At 44.6% G+C, this 18,374-nt stretch overlaps 2 protein-coding genes across 8 annotated transcripts; one reads left to right on the forward strand and one right to left on the reverse strand.

Moving 5' to 3' along the window:
• Positions 1 to 175: 175 nt before the first annotated feature.
• Serf2 (small EDRK-rich factor 2) lies at positions 176 to 15,255 on the reverse strand. Of its 7 annotated transcripts, none has more exons than XM_048793507.1 (3): positions 15,237 to 15,255; positions 1,129 to 1,237; positions 176 to 644 (listed from the first exon to the last, which is right to left on the reverse strand). In XM_048793507.1, exons 2-3 carry the CDS (start codon positions 1,160 to 1,162, stop codon positions 448 to 450), a joined length of 231 nt encoding a protein of 76 aa, XP_048649464.1. In that variant the 5' UTR covers positions 1,163 to 1,237; positions 15,237 to 15,255; the 3' UTR covers positions 176 to 447. The 7 variants fall into 7 exon arrangements, with proteins under 7 accessions (XP_048649464.1, XP_048649462.1, XP_015336211.1 ...); XM_048793505.1 differs by having other exon boundaries at positions 176 to 534; positions 15,237 to 15,253; XM_015480725.2 differs by lacking the exon at positions 15,237 to 15,255 and adding an exon at positions 1,812 to 2,367 and having other exon boundaries at positions 176 to 511.
• Ell3 (elongation factor for RNA polymerase II 3) lies at positions 14,440 to 17,976 on the forward strand. The gene is made up of 11 exons (XM_015480729.2): positions 14,440 to 15,086; positions 15,271 to 15,306; positions 15,656 to 15,768; positions 15,867 to 16,068; positions 16,159 to 16,238; positions 16,368 to 16,443; positions 16,543 to 16,723; positions 16,807 to 16,849; positions 16,945 to 17,116; positions 17,340 to 17,384; positions 17,462 to 17,976. The coding sequence occupies exons 1-11, from the start codon at positions 14,955 to 14,957 to the stop codon at positions 17,570 to 17,572; spliced, it is 1,191 nt and encodes a 396-aa protein (XP_015336215.1). The 5' UTR covers positions 14,440 to 14,954; the 3' UTR covers positions 17,573 to 17,976.
• Positions 17,977 to 18,374: the final 398 nt, after the last annotated feature.

The following is an 18,374-nucleotide window of genomic DNA, read 5'->3' on the forward strand; positions in this document are numbered from 1 at the left end:
ACTGGAATATTTGTCTAGTTGTCATAGTAAAATAAAGGCTTCTTCTGTGATATTTTACTTATTGAATCTACATATCCTCAATTCTTAAAAGAGCTCTCCCTTTTTGGTGGGAAAGGACAGTCATTCCTCCATCCCCATATCCCCCCAAAATCCCCAGTCAAACCAGGCGCTCAAGGAATTACAAAGCTACTTTTAATACTTTGGGTGTGCCCCACAGGAATAAAAAACACTGGGAAGGGGTAACCCCCTCACCCCCAGGAGTGGCCCAGGGGGAGAGAAGCTACCTGAGGGTAAGGAAGCACAAAAGGGACCCGCTGCAGACTCAGGGCAAAGGGAATGCCATCGGTGCTGGGACCTGTGAGCACTACAGGAGGAAACGCGAGCATGGTGGGACTGGCTCCAGGCACACAGGCGAAGGGCAAGAGGGTTGGACACGAAGCCACAAAGCTACTTGGGTTCCTCCTTCTTCTCGTTTGCCTTTTTCTGCTTCTGCTGCATGATCTCCGAGTCCCTGGGGGTAGAGATGATGGGGCACTGGGAGGTACCAGAGGGCAAAAAGGACAAGATGCAGGGGATGAAGGGCACAAAGGATAAGATGGTATTGGATGGGACAAAGTTCAGCATGTGGCTGCTGTATTCCCACCCTAGGAGAACAAGAGAAATAGAGCTGAGGCTCAAAAGGCAATCAGTCTCCATCTGGCTGTTGCCCAAAGGGTCAGAAGTCTGGCCACACAGGCCCAAGGTGCTCTATTCTGTGCTGAGTACCACACCCAGCAACACCAGTGAGAAAGTTGGGAAAAGGGAGGAGAAACTAACAGCAAGGAGGGACAAAACTACTGGGCTGTCATAACCACAACTGTGCTTGAAATGTAAAGCTCCCTGCCCTTGCCCTTAAGGTCACCCAGGGGCACTCAAAAAATGAGACTTAGGGAAGTCTTCTACCCCAGTCCCTTCCTGCAAGGCTGTGAACTAACAATTTGGAGGGTGGAGAGGAAATAAAACCCTAGAGGAAGCAATAACGCTCTGCCTCTCACGCCTAGTCCAGATTCAAGTCCTAAGGTAGCTCTTTTTCCTGATATAACCCGTTTCCCCCAGGTCTCCCCTAACCCCTCCCCTCCCTGGGGCTACCTCTGCTTGCGGGCGGCAGCCGAAAGCCCGTCATCTCGGCGCTTTCCCTTAACCGAGTCGCTCTGCTTTTTCATATTCTTCTGGCGGGCGAGCTCACGCTGGTTACCGCCTAAGGAAAGAAGGTAAAAAGTGAGACGCCAGGACTGTTCTGGACATACACTCTTTGCCTCCATCCCGGGCAAGAAGGATCCAACACTGGCATCCCCGGACCTCGGCACCGACCCATTTCGGGGCCTTGGCTGCTGGGGGATGGGGAAGGAAGGTGTCACGGGGCAGGTCAAACTGCAGGGGAGTGAGGACGGTCAGTCCGAGAAGCCTGCGGGAGGCGTGTTTTGAGTTTGAGGGTGGCGTAGGGGCCCAGACAGATGGTGGGTTTGGGTCCGTGGGGGATGGGCTGGTGTCAGGAGTAGGAGGCTCCGGGGCCTATCACGCCAACATAAGGCTTCTCAGACCGCGGAAGGTCAGGGAGGGCCGATTCCTAACGAAAGGGCGGGGAGGTGGTCTGGAGAAGTGGCGGTGGGCAAAGGGTTCGATTCCGGGCTCCAAGCCTGAGAGCAGCTAAAGAACGCTCCCGGAGAAGGGCCTCGCTGGGCAGCTCAGGGGAAGTCAAGGCCGACGAATCTGCCGACAAGTATAGAACGAACGGAAATAAAAGGGCAAAAGGAAAGGGGCTCGGTGCTCACGGGTCATGGCGACGGCAGCGGCTCGGCCTGCCTCCGTTGCGTCCCCTCGTTCTGTCCGACGTTGCAGGCCCCGCCCCCTTCTCGCAACGTAACCAAGTCGTCCCTTTCCTCCCCGCCCCTTCACGCCCGGGCGCCGACTCTCATTGGGCAGGAAAAAACACGTGGAGCCCAGGCCACGCGCTAGCCGGGGCGGATAAGAAGCGGAGGTCCACAGGCGGAGCGCGCAGCGTGGGGCGGGGTTTCCCGGGCGAAGCGCTGGACCGGAGACGGAGAAACTAGGCCGGGTCACGTGGGTAGGGTGGGGGTGGAGGGGTGCGGCTGGCGATGTTGCGCTCCCGCGAGCCAGAGCACGTGACCGGGCAAAGTGACCTAATGCAGGGACAGTTTGAGGTAATGACAAACTTGCGGTGAAGGAATGTTAGGAAACGAAGGGCGGGGTTTCGTGGAGTCTAGGTGGTTCGTCTAGCTCTGAGGTATCAGGGTTCTGCAACTAAACTTGGTCCTGTTACTGAGGACATTTTTCCTCCCCCGGTCACTTATTTGTACACTTGGGTTCACCGCGCTAGAAGAACACATAACAAAACACAATTCGGAAACCCCATCCCAACCACATTTATCCCCCTCCTAAAAACCTGCAGGGTAGAAAACCTCAGCCACATCCATTATGTTCTAAAACTTTGGTCCTGCTTATTTTACCAGAATTTTTTTTTTTTCCAATGCTGGGAATTGAATACAGGGCTCCTGTGTTCACACGTTGTACCACAGAGTTACACCTCCAGCTTACTGAAAGAAACTTTCAACGTGAAGATGAAGTATCTTGGAATTTCGGAAGACCCAAAATCACAAACTACAGTGTTGCATTAGGGGATACACAGACAGTATCCATATTCCCTCTGGTTTTTAAGACAGTTGAACAGAACTGGAAGCTAAAAGTAATCTCCTCATTCTTAGTTCCTACAAGACTGCTTACCACACCTGGAAAGTTCACTGGATAAAGGAAAAATGCTTAAGAACGTAGGAAAGGAGTGGTTGTAAACTTTGATTCTCCCCAACTAGCACCCACAGCAGAACTGAGTTGAAGCTGGAACTCTATACTGGCTTCTCAGTATAGGACTGATGGGAGGCATTAACCCTCAGTCAGAACCATCAATTTCTTTTATACCCAAGTATCACCTGACCTACTCGGTGTTATTAATATTTGTGTATCGATGTCTTTAATAAAGGATAAAAATGAAACTTCATATTCCTATAGTAAATTTTAAATGAATGTCACTTCCCCACAAAAGAAACTATATAACAAATGCAATAAAAATGAAATGTATTATTTAGATCAAAATAATGTCATTGTCTAGACTGGGGATATATAGCTCAGTGGTAGAGTGCTTGCCTAGGTGTGAGGCACTGGGTTCGATCCTCAGCACCACATAAAAACTAAATAAAGATACTGTGTCCATCTACTATAAAAAAAATTTTTTAAAAATGTCATTGTCAAAGGTTCTGAATCTGGAACCTGCCTTTTTTTTTTTTTTTTAAAGATAAGATCTTGCTAAATTGCTGAGACTAACCTTGAACCTGCAACCTCCTGCCTCAGCTGCTGGGATTACTGATATGCACCATGCCCAGCTCCTCTTCCTTTTTCAGGTCCTTCTGCTCCTGTGGTAGCTAGTCTCTGAGATGACTCCCAGTGATCTCTTCCTCGTGATAGTCACACTGTTGTGCAGTATCCTCCCACTCTGAGGTGGTCTACATAACTGATAGAATATGTCGAAAGGAATGGTGTGTCAATTCCAATGCTAGATCATAAAAGATATTATGGCTTCTGCTCTACTCTTTAATCTCTGGTTCTCAGGACAGCCAGCTGACATGTCATGATGTTCTTCCCAGTGATGAAGAACTGAGGCCTCAAATCAATAGCTTTGTGGGGAGAAACTAAGGCCTCTTGCTGATATACACATACGTGAACTTGGAAGAGGATTCTCTAGCCCCAGGTAAACCTTAGATGGCTGCAACCTCATGTGAGGACCCCCATGTGCCAGAATCACCCAGTAGGCCTCTTCTGAGTTCCTAATCCACAAAAAAAATGTGGTATAATAAAATTTGGTAAGCTTAAGTCACTAAGTTTTGTTATTTTTTATGGAGCAATAGATAAATAACATGCCTTTCTATCCATGACTTAATCTACTCCCTCACAGACCTCAGAGAAAGATTCAGACTTTGAGTAAAAAGACCAGTAAAAAGACCACCACCACCCCAGTCTCTATTTTTTCCCTTTTCTCAAACTATAGTAATAAGGGGTTACAACAAAAACGTGGAGGTGTTTCTCTTTTCCCCACTTTGCTCAAGCAATGGCTTTACCACACTCATGCCCAGTTCAGGGGCCTAGTTTTTGGCTACCTAAAAGAACATGGGGAGAAAGAAGGAAAAACTAAACTGTTTGAAATTTCTGCACTGTAGGGAGGCTAAACTGAAGGAATTATAGGAGATCCTGGAAAACTGTAGGACACAGGTCTTGAAGGCAGAGATCTTAAAGCTTAGGAAAAAAGTTAGATGGGTTGGGATGACAGGAAAGAACCATTAGAGACATACTCCAGAATGAGGTGAGAGCACATACCTGCATTTGAACTCAGTATCTTCGGAGCCTGGAGCGGTGGCAAACACCTGTGATCCTCTCTTAGGAGGCTGAGGCAGGAAAATAGCTTAGCTCAGGAGTTCAAGGCTAGTCTTAGCAACATAATAAAACTTCATCTTGGGGGCTGGAGTTGTGGCTCAGCAGTAGAGTGCTTGCCTAGCATGTGTGAGGCACTGGGTTCGATTCTCAGCACCACATACAAATAAATAAAATAAAGGTCCATCAACAACTAAAAAAATATTTTAAAAAAAGACTTCATCTCAATAGTCAATAAATACCTAGGGTGACTCCCCACTATAGTTAAGGCCACAGCTGACATGTAGCAGAGCAACAAGTTACGTGTAGATATGCCCAATTCCAGAGCCTGAACATAGATAGCAGGTCTCCCTAAAAAACAAGTCATCTTTTGCCTAATGGCCAGAGAGTGGGCTTTGGGATCAAACCATCTTTGGCATCAGCACTGCCACTTATTAGCCATGAGAACTTGGGTAAGTGATTTACTCTCTTTGTACCTCTATTTCTCCTGTGAAATAAGAATGCCTGACCTCCTTCAAGAGTTCCTGCCTGGGCTGGAGATGTGGCTCAAGTGGTAGTGCGCTCGCCTGGCATGCATGCGCCCCGGGTTCGATCCTAAGCACCACATACAAACAAAGATGTTGTGTCCGCCGAAAACTAAAAAAAAAAAATAAATAAATATTTAAAAAAAAAAAAAAGAGTTCCTGCCTGAGGAGAATCACAAGTTCAACACCAGCCTCAGCAACTTAGCAGGGCCCTAGGCAACCTAGCAAGACTCTGTTTCAAAATAAAAAATAAAAAGGGCTGGTGATGTGACTCAGTGGATAAACCTCTGGTTTATCCGAGGTCATAAAAAAAAAAAAAAACCAACTGCCTGGTCATTTCAGAGTTATAGTGTATAAGTGTGTAGGGAGTGGATATAATGTATCCACCCCACTCCCAGGAGAGAAGGAGACTGGAGATGGTTGCTTCTGAAGCAGCAAAATCCCCCATGTTTGATCTGAGCACAAAGATGGTATAGTTCCAGCCTGTTCTCACTAGACACTGAATCCTTGTAATGAGCAACTTTTGCTCATGAGATTCACCCATTCACCTGGTTTCTCAGAACTGTAGGGCTGTCTGCTACTCTTCCCACCCAATCTTTCCATCCTGCACCAACCTTCCCCCTTTATCCATCAGACCCTGCCCTATAAATCTCTGGCACATATCTAAATAGTCAGGCATGGTGGCACACAGCTGTAATCCCAGAAACTAGGGAGGTTGAGGCAGGAGGAATACAGGTTCAAGGCCAACCTCAGCAACTTAACCAGACTCTATGAAAATTAGTGGGATCCTGTCTCAAAATAAAAAATAAAAGGGCTAGAGATGGGCTCAGTGGTTAAGTGGTCCTGGATTCAATCTCCGTGCCAAAAAAAAAAAAGGTGGGGGGATGTCAGTGGTAAAGTGCCCAATACCAAATCCTCAGTACCAAATATAAATGAAGCCAGACTTTGTGGCAGTGATGCACACCTGTAATCTCAGCTACTTAGAAGTCTGAGGCAGGAGGATCATGAATTCAAGGCTAGCCTGGGCAACTTAGGAAAATCCTGTCTCAAAAAATAAAAATAAAAAGGGCTGGGGATGTAGCTCAGTAGTAGAACACTACTGGCTTCAATCACCAATACCAATAAATAAAATAAAATAATACAATAAACTTAGTACAGGGTACAGAGTTAGAGAATAAATTAGAGATAATAAGTATAAGGAAAAAGAGAAAACTGGACTTGAAGGGTAAACCTACGGGTATTACCAGCAACAGTCTGACCACAACGCATAAGAATGAACTATCTGGCTTCCTAGTCTCCAATTCCCCAGTCGCACCAAGCTGCACGGGTACCCTCACCCTCATTTATAGAGAGAGAGACCACAGAACCAGCCCCATTGGGAAAAAGTACACCAGCTAGAGAGATGAGTTGAATAGTGTGGAATGAGGAAACAAGTCCTCTTTGGCACCTGCTGCCTCCTTGTCACTTTCAGCAGCTCAGATAGGTGAAAGAGTGGAACAGCCCTGTAACCACTTTTTTTTTTGGTGGGGGTGGGTGGGTGAGGAATGAACTACTCAAGAGCACTCAATCCACTGAGCCACACCCCCAACCCTATTTTATATTTTATTTAGAGACAGGGTCCCACTGAGTTGCTTAGCACCTCACCATTGGTGAGGCTGGTTTTGAATTTACAATCCTCCTGTCTCAGCCTCCCAAGCTGCTGAGCTTACAGATGTGTGTCACGGCACCTAGCCCAGGCTTTTCTTATCAATTCACTGCACCCTAGACTCTTTCATTTATTTATTTGTTTATTTATTCCTCCTCCTCCTCCTCCTCCTCCTCTTCTTCTTCTTCTTCTTCCTAGAAACTGAACCCAGGGGTCCTTTACTTCTGAGCTACAACCCCAGAACTTTTTATTTTTTATTTTGAGACAGGGTCTGGTTAAGTTGAGGAGGGTCTCACTAAATTGTTGAGGTTGGCTTCAAACTTGGCTATCCTTCTGCTTCAGTCTCCCAGGTTGCTGGGATTACAGGTATGTGCCACCACACCTGGCTCCAATATATTTTCAATCCTGTCAGAACCCAGCTTGGAGGCTGGGGGTGTAGTTCAATAATAGAGCAGTTGCCTAGCATGCACAAGGCAAGGCATTCCACCCCCAGAGCCACAAATATGCAATAAAAGAAAGAACCTAGCCTGGAGCCTCACCTTCAGTCTAATTTTTCCAGGAGGTATTATTAGAGATTCTTTCAACAAATATTTATTGTGCACCAACGATGTGCCAATTAGGTATTAGATATACAATGTTGAACAAAATGTCTATCTCTGCACACTGGAACATATAGTAGAAAAGACTCAAATGCTTTTCCCCTTCTCTCTTCCTCTCTATCTTCCTTTCTTTCTTTGTTTAATCTCTGTGTGTATGCAAATTGATTTGATAATTGCTTTAAAGGAAAAAAATAGATTCTATGCAAGGATGATATTCAAAATATTTCACAGGATGCACAGCATAATTACCCATTAAAAAACGGATGTGAGTATAATTTGGTACTGGGAATTGAACCCAGTGGTGGGTTTTTGTTTGTTTTGTTTTGTTGTTTTGGCGGGAGGTTAAGACAAAATCTTGCAGAGTTACTGAGGGTTTTGCAAAATTGCCATTCTCCTGCCTCAGCCTCAGAATTTCTGGGATTACAGACATGTGCCACCTCTCTGGACCAGATCAGATTTCAGTGTAATTTAAAAGAAGACACTCTTTTTTCTTCTACATGTCCTAATATGAAGTAACTGAATAGTACTGATACTTTTATGAAGGGAGTAGACTCTGTAGACCTTAATTTGTGAGTATGTGTGTCTGTGTATGCGTGTTTGTGACACTAGGAATTTAACCCAGTGGCCCTTATCCACTGAGCCCCATCCCCAGCCTCTTCCATTTTTTATTTTGAGACAGGATCTTGCTAAGTTGCTTAGGGCCTCCCTAAATTGCTGAGGCTGGCCTGGAACTTATGATTTTCCTGCCTCCTGAATCACTGGAATTATAGGTGTGCACCGTAGTGCTTGGCCATGTCTCTTGTTTTTATTTTCTCAGACCCAGATTCTTTGACATAATAGGAAATGGCAATCAATAGTACCTGTCTTTACACCTCACAACTTGTCCAAGATGGAGGGTCTGAGTCTTAGGTTCAGTGGTTAATATCCCAAGACAGGGATCCAATGGGTCAGATGCCTACCCTTGTGGGGGAAGGGAGGTATGAGGCAAGACTTAATAACATCAGTCCCCCCAGAATACCATAAGACCAGAATTATTTTATTAGTATGGGAGAGAGAGTCACAAGCTATCAGTGGGCTGTGTGTGAACCATTGCACATAGTAGCATCCTGAGGGGATAAATCTGGTACTAGGAACTCCCCCTGGCACCCCCCACAGGTATTGACCACCTGATGCAGGTGAACTTCCCCCACAAATTCTGCCAAAGATCCCACACATCACCTGAGATGGGTGTGACCTGCCAAGATGCCACCCAACCTGCTGACTGCAAGATATCATGAAGCAAGACTCCACCCTTGAAACCTTATCCCTGCCTTTGATGTACCCCCTTAAATAAACCACCTGAGCCATTTTGTTCTTTGTCTAGTTCCAGAACCCATGTGGACCAAATCTATCAGGGTCTTTGCTTTCTGTAAATATTTCTGAGTATTTGTGCTTTGTTATTTACTAATTATTTAGAATTGTAAATCTTAGAGTGGCTTGGATTATCCTGGGTAGGAAGAAGAAGACCTTAATGAGACGCTGGCCATTGTCCTCCCATAGGAGAGAAATAGGTTTTATTTAAAAAAAAATGGGGGGGGTGAAATTTGTTTCCCAAAGAGGAGGAAATTAGATAAAATATGTATATAACATCAAGTAAGACAAGATAGCTATGGGCTGGGATGGTGGCAACAGAAATAGCAAAAATATATTTCTTTTGGCAGGTTCAAACTATATTTGGCAATTCTGTGAAAGACTGTATGAGGAGTGGATAAAGACAAATGTATTATTTACTCTTGGGTTCATTTATTTCTTTATCAACTATTAAGTACGTGACCATTATTTGCCAGACATTATTCTAACGACTATGTATATATAAAATAGTGAACAAAATAAACATGATCTCTGATCTCATGTAGTCAACATTTTAGTGTAAGAGACAATTCACAAGTAAAGAAACCAATCAAGGGCTGGGGTTGTGGCTCAGAGGTAGAGTGTTTGCCTAGCATGCATGAAGCACTGGGTTCAATCCTCAGCACCACATAAAGTAAAATAAAGACATTGTATCCAAGAAAGAAAGAAAGAGAGAAAGAAAGAAAGAAAGAAAGAAAGAAAGAAAGAAAGAAAGAAAGAAAGAAAGAAAGAAAGAAAAAAAACCAATGTATAATTATAACTTCAATCAAGTGTTAAGAGTAACAAAGAGGAGCTGGGGTTGTGGCTCAGTGATAGAGCACTTGCCTAGCACGTGTGAGGTACTGGGTTTGATTCTCAGCACCACATATAAATAAAATAAAGCTCCATCAACAACTAAAAAAAAAAAAAGTAACAAAGACACAAGCATAAAGAATAATAGGAGAGGGGCTGGGGATGTGGCTCAAGCAGTGGCACGCTCGCCTGGCATGCGTGCAGCCCGGGTTCAATCCTCAGCACCACTTACAAACAAAGATGTTGTGTCCGCCGAAAACTAAAGAATGAATATTGAAATCTCTTTCTCTCTCTCTCTTAAAAAAAAAAAAAAGAATAATAGGAGAGGAAAAAGTCCCTCCCACCACCAAAACTAGTTATTGTGTACATGTTCATTCAACCACTGAGCCACACCCCCAACCCTATTTTCTATTTTATTTAGCGAAAGGGTCCCACTGAGTTGCTTAGCACCTCACCATTGGTGAGGCTGGTTTTGAATTTACAATCCTCCTGTCTCAGCCTCCCAAGCTGCTGAGCTTACAGATGTGTGTCACGGCACCTAGCCCAGGCTTTTCTTATCAATTCACTGCACNTTTTTTTTTTTTTTTTTTTTTTGAGACAGGGTTTTGCAAAGTTGCCCAGGCTATCATTGAACTCGAAATCCTTCTGCCTCAGCCTCCAGAGAACCTGGGATTATAGATGTGCTCCTCCATGCTTGCTGAAATCTTAGTCCTTAATAATGTAGTCGCGCTACTGGATATATCAACTGTAGCATTCCTTCTATTCTGAGCTTCCTGCTATGGGAACCATTGTGTTTTTTGTTTAAGAAGCCTTGTGTCAGGTTTCTATTATTTCATCCAAATGCATCTTATTTATTTGTTTATTTATTTATTTATAGTATCAGGGATGGAACCCAGAGGCACTTAAACACAGAACCACATTCTCAGCCCTTTTTGTTTTATTTTGAGAGAGGTCTAAGTTGCTTGAACTTGCAACTATTATTACCTTCTTCAGCCTCCCAAACCACTAAGATTACAGGTTTTGTGCCACCACACCTGGTTCCAGTCCTTTTTAAAATTTTTTTGAGACAGGGTCTCCCTAAGTTGTGTAAATTAGCTTCAAACTTGCAATCCTCCTGTCTCACTTTCCTGAATTGCTGAGATTATAGGCGAGGACCACTGTACCTGGCATCAAATGTATTTTAATCAAATACAGACAAAAGGAACAGCATATGCCAAGACCCAGGAGACAGGAAAAGGCTTGGATAATGAGATGAACTTAAGGAGTCACATAATGAAGTGATCCAGTCAAACTATCTGACATTGCCAGTACCCGTGGCTTATTGCCTACATTAATAATCAAAGGAGATGCTAAATTTCTGCTAGAGGTTAGTGAAAACAAAGTTGTGACTTTCTTTTTCCCTTCCAAGTTCACAGATTTCCTAAGTTTTATGGCCCACAGGCTCAGCTTTAGAAGAACCTCTGCTTTGCAACCTTAAGTTAAATCATTTAGCTTCTCTAACTTTTACTCTTTTTATCATCAGTCCTTGGTGTTTGATACATTCCTAACTCATTCACTCTCTCACATTTGTAGGCAATTTTTTCATACTATTTTCTTATCCCCAGCCTCCATCACTCCATTTTCATTCTTTCTCACAGATGCTTCCTAATTCACAGAGAAAATGGATGTCTTAGGAAAGAATTTCCATAGACTCCCACATCTACCAAGCTCTGCATCTGCATCCACTTTCTCTGCCTGTTGTCGCAGATGAACTGCTCATACTCCTACCTAATGGCAGTCCTGAGTAGATCCCATCCCTTCTAGACTACTCAAGGACACCATTCTAACAAACTTCCTCTCTCCTCCATCATCAGAGATTTTGAGATGGTTCCAAAATAACTTCATCAGCATATAAACATGCTATAACTCCCTAATTAAAACCTTTTCTTTTTTGGGGGGCTGGGGGAGTTACCAGGGATTGAACTCAGGGGCACTTGACCACTAATCCACATCCCTAGCCCTATTTTGTATTTTATTTGGAGACAGGGTCTCACTAAGTTGCTTAGTGCCTTACTAAATTGCTGAAGCTGGCTTTGAACTTGTGATCCTCCTGCCTCCTCCTCCCAAGCGGCTGGGATTGTAGGCATTTACTATTCTCTTTAACCGTACTCCAATCAAGCTTTCATCCACCATTTTACCAAAAGTGCTCTTGTTAAGTTTAATAATTAACTCACATTTTTGTTTTGTTTGCTTTTTGGTACTGGAGATTGGACCCAGGGACACTTAACCACTGAGGCATATCCCCTGCCCTTTTTACTTTTTTGAGACAGAGTATCCCCAAATTGCTTAGGGCTTTGCTATATTTATTATGTTTATTTCTAGTGTTTCTTTCTGTTCTAAAATGCAAGCTTTCCCAAGTCAAGAATCTGTTCAGTGATGTATTATAAGTCTCTACTACAATGCTTGGTATAGAGTAAGTGCTCAATAAATAAGTGTTGAATGAATGAATATTAATACCTACACTAAAAAAATATCATAAGGATTAAATAACAAAGTCCTCTGCTGTGGACCATGCCTATAATCCCAGTGTCTTAATGAGACCCTGTCTCTAAATAAAATACAAAACGCGGCGGCGGGGGGGCGGGGGGGGGGAATGTGGCTCAGTGTTTAAGTGCCCCTGGGTTCAATATCTGGTACCAAAAACAAAACAAAACAAAAAACACAAAGTCCTGACACATAATGATCACCCAATAAATATTAGATCCCTATCTTCCTTCCTTCTGCAAAGATCTTCCCCTGTTACCCGTTCTTCTGAAAAAAAAAAAATTTTTTGAGATTGGTTTTTCTCACTATGTTGCTTAGGCTGGTCGTGAACTCCTCGGTTCAAATAATCCTTCTACTTCAGCCTTAGTAATGGATCTATAAGGCATATACCACTATGTTCAGTTTCTCCCCAATTTTTCACCATTCTAGTTTCTCTTTTGAGTTTAAAATGGAGGAAAATCTTACAACAGGTCACAGATGATTAAATGGGCTAAGTAACTGAATAGACACTTCTCAGAAGAAGATATATAATAAATCAACAAATATATGAAAAAAATGTTCAACTTCTCTAGTAATTAGAAAAATGCAAATCAAAATTACTCTAAGGGGCTGGGGATATAGCTTAGTTAGTAGAGTGCCTGCCTTACATGCACAAAGTCCTGGGTTCAATCCCCAGCAACAAAACACACACACACACACACACACACGTACACACACAATAAAATAAAATAAACTACTCTAAGATTTCATCTCACTCTAATCAGAATGGCAATTATCAAGAATACCAGCAGAGCCAGGCATGGTGGTGCATGCCTGTAATCCCAGCAGCTCAGGAGGCTGAGACAGAAGGTTTATGAGTTGAAAGCCAGCCTCAGCAGAGGCAAGGTGCTAAGCAGCTCAGTGGGACCTTGTCTCTAAATTGGGATGTGGCTCAGTGGTCAAGTGCTCTTGAGTTCAATACCTGATACAAAAAAAAAAAAAAAAAAGAAAGAATATAAGCAATAAGCAATAATAAGTATTGGCAAGGATGCAGGAAAAAAGGTACAGTCATACATTGCTGGTGGCACTGCAAATTGGTGAAACCAATCTGAAAAGCCGTATGGAGTTCCTTAGAAAACCTGGAATGGAACCTCCATTTGACCAAGCTATCCCACTCCTTGGTCTATACCCAAAGGACTTAAATCAGCATACTACAGTGACACAGCCACATCAATGTTCATAGCAGCTCAACTCACAATAGCTAGACTGTGGAATCAACCTAGATGCCCTTCAACAGATGAATGGATAAAGAAACTGTGGTAGATATACTCAATGGAATATTACTCAACATTAAAAGAGAATAACTATGGCATTTGCAGGTAAATGGATGGAGTTGTAGAATATTAAGCTAAGTGAAGTAAGCCAGTTCCAAAAAAACAAAGGCCAAATGTTCTTTCTGATAAGTAGAAGCTGATCCATAATGCGTAGGGCATGGGGAGAATGGAGGAACTTTGGATTGGGTAGAGGAGAGTAAGGGGAGCAGAGAGGTTATGGGGCCAAGAAAGATGGTGGAATGAGGTGGACATCATTATCCTAGGTACATATATAACTGCACATATGGTGGATGCAACATTGTATACAACCAGAGAAATAAAAGTTTTGCTTCGTTTGTGTACAATGAATTGAAATGAACTCTGCTGTCATGTATAACTAATTAGAACAAATAAAAAAAATTTTAATAAAAAAGGGTCACAGATGTCATTTGAGAAGAAAAAGCAGCCTAGGAGATTAGTTTTACTTATACCACAATGTTTGTCAAATTAGCAAATTGTCCCCAGAGAAGCAGAGAGGCCTGATGGGTAGGTAAATGTTTTTGTGGTTGGAGTTGGTAGTTTATTGCACAAATTTAAAGATCAACTTTATTGAGGTATAATTTACATACACTATTCATGGGTTACTCTACCACTGCTATATCCTAGCCCTTTTTAATTTTATATTTTGAGACAGGGTCTTGCTAAGTTGCCAGGCTAACCTTGAACTCAGCCTCCCCAGTGGCTAGGTTTACTGAGTTTTTACCTGATGTATAGGTGATTTGATTTGGGGTGGAGAGCATTAAGGTTACCTGGAATTATGCAGGTCCAGGGATTTAACAGATTCTTGTTAGGAAAAAGGACAACATCATGGCTCTTGGGACACCAAATAGGGACAACTGGAGGGCTAGCCTGAGATTGATCCTGGTGTCTCACTGCACCAGAATCTGCATCTCCAAAATGCCTGGCAACTTCAAGGCACTTCCGGAAGGAATGGGCCAGTTGACCTGACCCCTCTCAAGTGTGTTTAGGCCAAGAGGTGACCCAGGGACTGAATTCAGGCTCTCCTTTGCCTTGCAACTCTCCTGCCACTACCCACGCCCCACATCCCCGCCCACCGATACGGCGCTCCAGCCTATGACAGCCAGGCTTCATCGCTATCACTACTCCCATTGGGCCTTATAGCTTCTCTGGCCTGCAGTAGAAAGTGGCTTCGGATCTGCCACAGCAGGCTGGAAAAAGCAAAAGCGCCGCACCAGTTCCCACTTCGGCTCCTGGGTTTCTGACGCTCTTGACGTGAGAAGCAGCAATGGTTGAACCCGCCTACCAACCAAGCTATCTTTCCCGCTCTGTGGCTGAAAGCCTCAAGGGGTTGCAAGTTCAGTTTTCACTTAAGAGACCGCAACTCTGAGTTCAGGGTGGCTGGAGAAATTGAGAATTCTGGATGAGAGGTCAGACCGCATCTGGCCGCAGACTCTCCCCAGAACTGACTAGCCTTTCTGAAAGCTCCAGTAAGGCCTAGATCAATATAAGTGGAAACCATGGGGATTGGGGTCCCCAGGAGATCAAGGCACCGCCCTCTCGGCTGGGCGGGGTTCTGGCGGAAGGCGGGGCAGACCTGAGCTACCTGGCGTGCCCGCCTAGCCCTGCACAACGGAGGTGGCAGTGGTAGCTCTCGCTTGTGGACCTCGTTCTACTTGGGCTCGACCTCGCCTCCATGGAGGGACCTCAGGAACATTTGAATGGGAAGCTTCGGCTTTGCTTCTCCCCTGCTGCCCGGACCAGCCTTTTACTGCTCAGGCTCAACGACGCTGCGCTGCGGGCACTGCAAGAGTGTCAGCGGCAACAGGTAAGGCCGGCTCCTGGCTCCTTCTTCCGTACCCCTACCTTCGGGACTTCAGGTCTCAATCGGCCACACTGGAGCAGGGACTTGGGGAAGGGGAGCAGTTTTCCGCAAGCTCCATGCTCCCCACCTCTCCAAGTGAAACCGCAGCCTTACCTTCGCTCAGCTCGCGTCTGTGCTCTCCCGGCAGGTACGGCCAGTGATTGCTTTCCAAGGCCACCGAGGGGTAAGTGCGGGCCCAGGGTGTGTGAGTGAGGTCGGGATGAGGGGGCACAAAAGTGGGCTTCAATAAGGTGCGGTCAGGGCAGGAGGCTGAGAATGGTCACGGTCTGAGGAAGTTCGGAGAACTGAACCCTAAGTGGAAACAAGGGGGCTGCTGGGTATGTGGTCCCAGGAGGCTGCGGCTGGGGACACTGTGCCTTCTCAGTATCTTGGGGAACTCAGGCTCAGCTGCACCTGGCGTGCTAACGAGCCCCGTGGGACCCATCTTCAGTCTTAGGCTGGCTCCGGGAGGAGTGGCGTGGGCGGGAGGGGAGGGGTTGACTTCATGGAGCTTATTCTTTTTTCCACCCCAGTATCTGAGACTCCCAGGCCCTGGTTGGTCCTGCCTCTTCTCTTTCATAGTGTCCCAGTGTGGCCAGGAGGGCGCTGGCGGTGGCTTGGACCTTGTGTGCCAACGTTTAGGCAGGTAAGGCTGCAGGTAAGAATTTGCAGGAAGTAGGGAAGGGAATGCGAAAAGGTGCTTAAAAACTCTCCACCTTGTTTTTTCTCACCACTTCTTTTCAGATCTGGGCTTAACTGCCTCCACTGCCTGGGCCCACTCAGGGAGCGCCTCACTATTTGGGCAGCTATGGATTCCATCGCAGCCCCATCAATGGTTCAGGAACACAACCTAACTGAAGATGCCAGAGATCCTGAGAATTGGCAGAATAAGGGAGACTATTTTGAAGGAGATGTAGTGTCACAGACACAGGTGGCACTAGAAGAGGTGAGGTTAGAAAACTGAAGGGATTTGTGATAAGGTGGGGCAAAGCCTGAAGCTGAGGGAGTCAAGTGCTCCTGCCACTTTCCCTGCCAGGTGTCAGATCCACTGGCAAGCAATCAAGGACAGTCAATGCCAGGATCCTCAAGGGAGCACATGGCACAGTGGGAAGTGAGGTACCTGGCACAGGGTGGGACTAACATGGGAAGCCCTGGTCTAATCTCCACCCTTAAATGCTGTAAAAGATCTGGACCCAGGTCCTACCTTGGTCTTCATCTCTCCCATTCTCTCTTCAAATATCTTAGGAAGCAGACCCACCTTCCAAACAGAGAGTTGGATCAGGCATTGCCTTCCTTCACTAGCCGGAAACATCAGCACAAGGTAACATGTAATGGCAAGGACTTTTCAGAAACCACTGAAATTTTTAAATTGAGAAGCCAAAATAGGAATCTCCTGGTTTGCTGTTTGTTTTCTCCACAGAAACGTCCAACGTCAGAAGCTACTGAAGAATTAGAAGAAAAGAGGCTCAGAGCTCTGCCTCTAGCTTCAGGTCCCCTACAAGAGCTGTCCAGTCAGGACTTACAAGAGGAAGAAGATTGGGAACAAGAAGATAAAGAAGACATAGACCCTAGGTTGGAGCACAGTCCCTTAGTTCAAGCAGGTGAATTAATGAGAGGAGGGTAAAAATGCCACAGTGGAAAAAAGATCTATAGTCACTTTTGTGTTTTCTTGCTTCCTTCCCAGACTCTGAATCCCCAAGCCCTGAAGAGGTGCCAGATTATCTCCTGTGAGTAATTTCCAATTTCATCAAGCCTATACATATAAGCTCCCTGGAAGTCAGGAGCTTTTGAATGAAATTGAAGGTGATAACTCTCCTGACAGGCAATACAGGGCCATCCAAAGTACAGAGCAGCAACAGGCCTATGAGCAGGACTTTGAGAGAGATTATGCTGAATACCGCATCCTCCATGCCCGTGTTGGGGCCGCAAGCCAAAGATTCATAGAGCTGGGAGCAGAGATCAAGAGAGTTCAGCAAGGAACTCCAGAACACAAAGTAAGGACTGGACCCAGGCTGGCTTTCCAGCCTTAATGGCCGTTACCTATTGCTAATCACCCATAAGCCTGTTTGTTCAGTGACTAAGAAAAGTGACAGGCAAACCTGTTTTGGCAGAAAAATTAGTCTATATCATTTGGTGGAATGAGAAGGGAGGTTACTTTCCTGATTTTATTTTTCTTCCTTTTAATGTTGAACTCAGTGATAGTATTTTCTGTTTCAGGTGCTGGAAGATAAGATTGTCCAGGAGTATAAAAAGTTCAGAAAGGTAAGACAAGTTCTGAGAACAAAAGCAAGAAGGTAGAACTGTTTTTAGTTTTTGACAAGAATGCTTTTTCTCTGCAGCGGTACCCAGGTTATAGAGATGAGAAGCATCGCTGTGAGTACCTGCATCAGAAATTGTCCCACATTAAAGGTCTCATCCTGGAGTTTGAGGAAAAGAACAGGGGCAGCTGAAGCTGTCAAGCAGGCTTCTTGACCCTCTGTCCAGTGATATGAACAAAGCAGCTATAAACTAGTGTGTAACTATCTGCTTTTCTTTTGCTGACCAGTTGAGGCCATGGTGGCAAGTAGAGAGCTGCTGTTCTAGGTTCTTGAGGATTTTTATTGTTGTCATATTTGAAATTTTTAGGTTGTGGGGCCACTGCTAAGACCCCCTCAGCTGTGCCCAGGAGACTAGAAAAGTAGCAGAAACTTTGAAGATATTAGACAAACTCAATAAGTAAATCTAGCCTCATAGTTCCCCAAAGGAAAGAACAAGTTTTGGTAACAGCTAAGGAAACTTATAGCACCCCTGGATATAATGGGAAAGGGCTTGGGTATTACCCATGTACTGAAAGTAAATTCTTTTATAAACATGATTAAAATCTTGCTTCTGTGTTTTTGTACAAGTTTTATTTATTTATTTTTTTGTTTTAGTTGCAGTTGGACACAATACTTTTTTTTTAAAATGTGGTGCTGAGGATCAAAACCAGCACCCTGCACGTGCTAGGCAAGCACTTTACTGCTAAGCCACAACCCCAGCCCCTGTACAAGTTTTTATATTTTCCTTAAATCCTCCAAAGCAGTGATTTTTACCCTTTACATCTAACTGCTTCAGGCGCTCTCTAAACAATTAGATCCCCAGCCCCTGGCTCAGATGTTATGAATTAAAATCTCTTAAGATTATGGTTTAGATGTGTCTTTTTTTAAATTATTCTTTGCATTGATAAGGATTGAACCCAGGCCGCACCAAATGTTCTACCACTGAGCTATATCC

Source organism: Marmota marmota, unplaced genomic scaffold (assembly GCF_001458135.2).
Source record: "Marmota marmota marmota unplaced genomic scaffold, marMar, whole genome shotgun sequence".
Classification (NCBI taxonomy): domain Eukaryota; kingdom Metazoa; phylum Chordata; class Mammalia; order Rodentia; family Sciuridae; genus Marmota; species Marmota marmota.